Here is a 6000-nt window from a genome sequence, read left to right as displayed (position 1 = left end):
TCACAGGCAGACTTGAGGATGCCATGCATTATTAGAAGGAATGTGGAAAATCTTGTTTGGGTTGGTGTCATGTCTCTGGTAAGGGAGGACATCATGTATCTTCCACAGTGAAATTGGATCAGCTAGAAAACCATGTGATCTTTTGGGGAAAAAAAAGTATCTCATCTTTACTTGATCTCCTGCACTCTTGTCTTTTGATGCACTGGTAAACTGCATTCCTGACAGCTGCCCCTGCTGATCTTATGGCCTTGGGAGACCTTGACTGCCTGGGCTGTGCCTCTGTTCTGAGTCAAAAGGCAACTGGGACCACTGCAGAGGTGGCTGCACAGTGCTGACAAGTCCATGGGCCATGTCTGCTGGTGGCATTGCCACGATTTCACTGGCACGAGGGGAGCTGCTGTGGCAGTGACCTTGCTGAGCGCTCCCTGCCCAGCAGCTGCACTCCCACCCAGCCCAAACAAATAGGGTGAACACCAGTGAACCACTGTCAGCACAAATGGAGATGAAAACACACACATGGGCTTCCCTGGGAATGCTTTCTGTAATTTTGGCTTGTGTTAGAACAAACACCTGGTAGTGCATGTGTTTCCACAAGGGAGAAGAAGCAGGACCCTGGGACTGCTGACCAGTCACCTTAGTGACCAATAAGATCATGGGATAGATCCTTCTAGAACTCCTGTTGAATTATATGGAAGACAAGGAGGAGATTAATGAGACTGAACATGACTTCAGCAAGTGCAGTCATGCCTGACTTATATACTTACCCTCCCCAGCAGTGACAAGTGAGATCAGCTACCTGGACTTCTTTAAGGCCTTTGATAGATTCCCCCTTAACAGTGTTAATTCAGAATTGGAGAGGTCTGGATGGAAAGTTAGATGGACAAGGAATTGTCTGGATGGTTGTATCCAAAGAGTTTCAGTTTACAGATCAATGGAAACCAACAATGGGTGATGTGCCCCAAAGGTCTGTGCTGGAAAAAAACAGATATCTTCCTCAGTGCCCCAGCCTGTGGGATGGAGTGCCCCCTCAGCAGGTTTGCAGGTGACAGCAAGCTGGGGCAGGCATGGATGGGCTTGAGGGAAGGGATGCCATCCAGAGGGACCTGGACAGGCCTGAGAAGTGGGCCTATGAGAGCCACATCAAGTCCAACAAGGCCAAGTGCAAATGCATTAATATGCAGTTTGCATACCTATACCAAACCATCTTTGCTCAGAAGAAGGCTCAGGAGGAGTCACCATGTGGTAACATCAGTGCTAATTCTGTGTCCTTTTCCTTCTGGGCAATCACAAAGATTTTGCTGGATGTCAATTTCTGTCTTAGCTGTGGGTGTAGAGATTTTATTAAGTACTGCTAATCTATATTGCTTGAATTGTTTACCATTAATCTCTTCATATGGTATGAAAATGGGTTTCTCCCACCAGGCTTCTTCCTTCCTCCCTGCAATTTGCTCAAGCCACATCCTCATCTCTCTGTTCTGGCAATGGGGAGTGTGTGGTAACAGGACCTGCCACACTGTGGTGTCCACAGTGCCAGCTGTAAAGTGTTGTATGGCCAGCACTGCTGGATTTTAAAACCTCTGAAGGTTCAGGCCTTGGCCTCACTCAAGACTTGCTGAGGAAACTCTGGTGTGAGTTTAAAAAAGATGTGTGCACACACACATACATACAGACACTCAGGCACACATCTGTATTTCTGGAGGGACCACTGCATGCCTCTTTATCTTTTCCTCCCACCCACTCATCCCTTCTGACACTCACCATAGCTGTGACCACTTGTATTCTATTTAGCTGGATTTTCCAGGCACTTCAGAGTAGTAGGTGTTGCTATATATATAGTGCCTAAACACTTCTGTTGAGGCTGAATAGCAAGTAAAACACTGTTGCATTACTTGGTCCACCAAGTGATCAGGATATCCCTCACACAAATATCTGCAGTGTTGCAGAAGGAAGTGTCACCCCATGTTGGCCATAGCTGTCCCTGAGCTCTTCTGCTCAAAGCTGCACTGCTGCTCTTAAGAACCTCTGTGGCAAAGGGATCTCCAGGCAGATTTATTTTCTTTCACCTGTGGCTGGTGAAATGGTGTTAACCCTAATTTGGTGTCCAGTTGCCCATTTAGCTCTGGCTGGCCAGAGTCAGGAGGTTTTATGAAGGACCATTGCAGAAGCTCATGACCCTGACCGAAAGCCAGGAGCAACTCACTGCTCTGGCAATGATTATTTACTGTTTTTCCCATGTTACATGCTGTATTTGGTCATGTTCAGTAACTCTGTAGTAATCAGACAAGATGGAACGGCGGCTTGTCAGCTGATTTAATTAAAACCACATTGTTTCTTTTTTTTTTTTATTTTATTTTTATTGCCTCTCACACATCATTAATATTCTGTCTAAGACGCGCCTGCAATCTAAAGATTGGAATCAGTCTCATTGTGCTCTTTCCAAGCTTGAATTCCCAGACACACAAACCTGGGAAAGAGTTTTAAAGGGACAGGTAATAGTTAGAAACTAATTTGATTACATTGAAATGGACCGCTCATTTGTCCAAATAAATGCTTATTAAGGGACCAGTCTTTCAGGTTGCTTTTAAATGCAATGCAGGCTTGGCTTTCATGGATATGAGTGGGAATAGAATATATTTAGGATTTCCCAGGAATCAGGTCTTTGCTCTGCAGTCTTCTGCTCATTCAAATTGTTGGTTATGAAAATATATTAAAAAGACTCAAGTAAGTAACACTGCACCCATTTTAGCTTGGTTTATTATTTAGGTCTTTAGCAACAGTGCTGTATTGTCCCTTTTCTGAAGTGCCAGGTGAGATCCATTTCAGGGTGGTAGTGGTAAGGGAGCTCCCCAGTCAGGCCATTCCCGGGACTCTCTGGCAGTGGCACTCCCAAGGTCAGAGACTTTCTGGGACCAAAGGCCCTTCCTTGGCTCCAGGGACCGAGGGGTCCCTGCCTGGCTCCCCACACACCCCACTCACATCACACCAGCTTTGCCATGGCAGAGTCCCGGAGGGCTCATTCCATAAAGCCATTTATTCCTGGGGCAGTGACACAGAAACAGCCCTAGCAGTCCTAGGAGGGACCCCAGCAAAGGAACTCCCGGGATTTTATCCCATCAGGTCTCCCCGTGGCCAGTCTCGCTCTTCCTCCCGGCTCCTGCCCCATCTCCGTGTCCATCCACCTCGCTGCCATCACTCTTTTCATCTCCCTTGTTGTCCAAAAGGTCGGCAATTCCCGGCTGCTGAGTGTCCCCTCCCTTTGTGCCCTTTGTCATCCCAAAGGTCGGCAGTTCATCCTCCTGCCCTGGGCTCCCACCCAGAGCTCAACCTGTGCTTCAATCTGCATTTCAATCCGCAGCTCAGCCTGCACTTCCATCTGCAGCTTCCAGCTACCTGCACCAGATGTGTTCCTCAACAACAGCACATCAGCCAGCATGTGCACTCGATTTACAGCCAGATTACCAGGCAAAAAATAAATCTAGCATTTAAAATTATATACGGCAGTTTATTTAAACAGCGATCAACTTTCATCAACAGCGAGCATTTCTGTTTTCTTTAAGGAGCCCTGCCACTCTCAATCACAGCTGCAGCCCTCCTGCAGCACCCTGCTTCTTGAACCCAGCATCACAGATAGTTCACAGCCAATTACCATACAGGTTTATTATGTTAAAATTAAGGCAACTGGAGTCAACAACCGCTGCTGAATGAAGGTAAAAGCTGGAGAACATTTTGCATAACAGTCACTAGCGTAGCTGATAGCTATTACAGTGCTCTGGTGAAGTAAGCCTACGCAGATCCTATCTCTCCTGCCTGTCTGTTCTAACATGCATCTCATCTCACTGGCAACCCTTTGCTTTAATTAGCTGAAGTCTCTGCTTCAGCCTTTCATATGTCAACCAGCCTGTGTACACTTCCATATTTTTAATCAGTAGCCTGTTGTCTTTACTTTGTCATTTGCACTAGCATATAAATCTGCCCTTCTTATGATCCTCACTGCTTGGTAGAAGTCAAAACATGCTGTTTAATTTTCCTGTTCACTGATTTCCATTTGTTTCCTGTTCAAATGCTGGCTCCTTTCCCCCTTTCGGGCATGCTGTGAGCATTAAACTTAGCGATTAAATGCCAAAAGAACAGTTCTTTTCCCCTTCCGTGCCCACAAATGGGTCATCCTAACCCTGGCTGGGATGCTTCCCCCAACAGCGTGTCCTGTGCCTGTGTGCTCAGCCCGAATGGGGCTGGGGGGATGGGAGCTGGGCTGGCAGAGTTTAGCTAATGATGGCTAAAATAAAACAGGTGCAAAACTTATGTGCTCTCATAAGGTTGTGTCTGGCTTCTTGCTGTTTCTTCTCTTTCTATTTTTTTTCTTTTCCTTTTTTTTTTTCCTTTTTCTTTTTTTTTCCCCTTCAGTTTTTTTCTTCTTCCCGCCCCCCCCCCCACCCCTTTTTTTTTTTTTTTCTCATTAATCTACTACTGCAGAATATTTCATTTCACCCACGGCACAGCTGAAGACACCAAGACTGAGAAATAGGCAGACGTGAAAGAGCGAGGGGGTCACATGTGGCTGTCCAGTGGCTTTCACATTTTCTTGTTCACTGGGGGGGGGCTCTGTGGATGTCTGACAGGTGGGGTGGCTGGCCCTGGCATCTGTGCCTGGGGCTGATCCACCAGCTGAGCCTGCAGAGTGCTCAGGATGTCATCCAGCTTCTGGTCCATCTGCATGACCTGTCAAGGAATCAGAGGGCAGAAGAGCTGTCAGATGGTGGCAAATGCTTCTGGTGAGAGGCATTCCGAGGCCAAAAGCAAGGAAAAAGTCTGGCAGGGAGCATGGGCATCTGAGAACCACCCCTGAGTTTTGTCCAGCCTTCTGCTCTGGACCAGATGACACTGCAAAGTCACAGGAAAATGACAGCAGAAGGATAGGGCATTGCTGGCCCAAAGACTTGATTCAACCATTTTGTCTCAGCCTTTTCCCAGGGCAGATGATGATGCATCCTGCAAATATCTGCCCTGAAACTCTCTTTCACTCTTCAGTTGATTGTGAATGTTTTTTTCCCAGCACCTCTCCCAGCCTCCACCACCCTTGGTTGTAGGACATCATGCTTTCCATTACTGTCCTGGGAAATGAAACAGCCCTTCACACTGTAAATAGATGCCTCAGTGATACATGTTAGAGTCAGAGATCCTACCAGATATGGTGTTTATTCCCATGCACTTTTAGGACAGCCTGCTAAAATTCACATACATAATATCACCAATGATTTCATTGAAAAAGAAACAACCCCCCCCCCCCCCCAGCCATTCTATATGGAGACACACAAATTCCCTCTCTTGTTTCTTTGCTTTCTAGCTGAAATTTTTCAGCTGTAGTCCCTAGGTAGAGGAGTCTTTCCAAATTATTATTATTAATATCATTAAGCAGGGAAAGGCAAATATGGATTCTTAAAGGGAAGCTGCACTCATGCTTCCTAGTATTTTTTAAGCTCTGATCTTTTTTTGGGAGCACATAGCAGGCATTATCCCCTTGTGCTGGTAGGGCTTGCCTTCACTGCAAATGGCTCCCACTTGCCTCAGCATCATCCACTGGGACAGGCAGGGGGCCAGGGGCTGCTTGACTTTGCTCCAAAGGCAGAACTATGGCCAGCATCATGTAATCATCTGGGATCACTTCTAATGATGCTTGAATACAGTGCAGCTTTGTGTTATGGATGAGCCCAAGAAAAATGGGCATTTTGAAGAACATTGAATGGTTCACTTTACAGTTATCTGCTGTGAAACTATGAGCCTCTGCAAACTGTGATCTGTCCCAGTGGGTCTAATAAACTTTGATAGCAAACCTTTTAGAGTGATATCAGATCTAAACTGAGCTTTCATTAAAAAGGGAGGCAGAAAGAATGAGAGAGAGAGAAGGATTCCAGCCCTTTTCTGTGTGAAGATAACTTTGGAAATAGCCATTGGCAGCATGGACTGCAAGCTTAGCAGGCTGAGATTGCTTTAGAAAGCAAG

The 6000-nt window shown here is 46.3% G+C and overlaps 1 protein-coding gene across 1 annotated transcript in view; it reads right to left on the bottom strand.

Annotated features, from left to right (window-relative positions):
* Nucleotides 1-4435: 4435 nt before the first annotated feature.
* LOC306800776 (potassium voltage-gated channel subfamily KQT member 1-like) overlaps nt 4436-6000 on the bottom strand; it is a gene marked incomplete at its 5' end in the record, with an annotated part of 409033 nt that continues 407468 nt past the window's right edge. Inside the window, one exon of the mRNA XM_079303103.1 lies at nt 4436-4719. Within this exon, the coding sequence (XP_079159229.1) occupies nt 4573-4719 (147 nt within the window). The remainder of the gene's footprint in view (nt 4720-6000) is intronic.

The sequence above is a fragment of the Erithacus rubecula genome (assembly GCF_903797595.1).
Source record: "Erithacus rubecula genome assembly, chromosome: 4".
Lineage (NCBI taxonomy): Eukaryota > Metazoa > Chordata > Aves > Passeriformes > Muscicapidae > Erithacus > Erithacus rubecula.
This window is presented reverse-complemented; position numbering and strand designations above follow the sequence as displayed.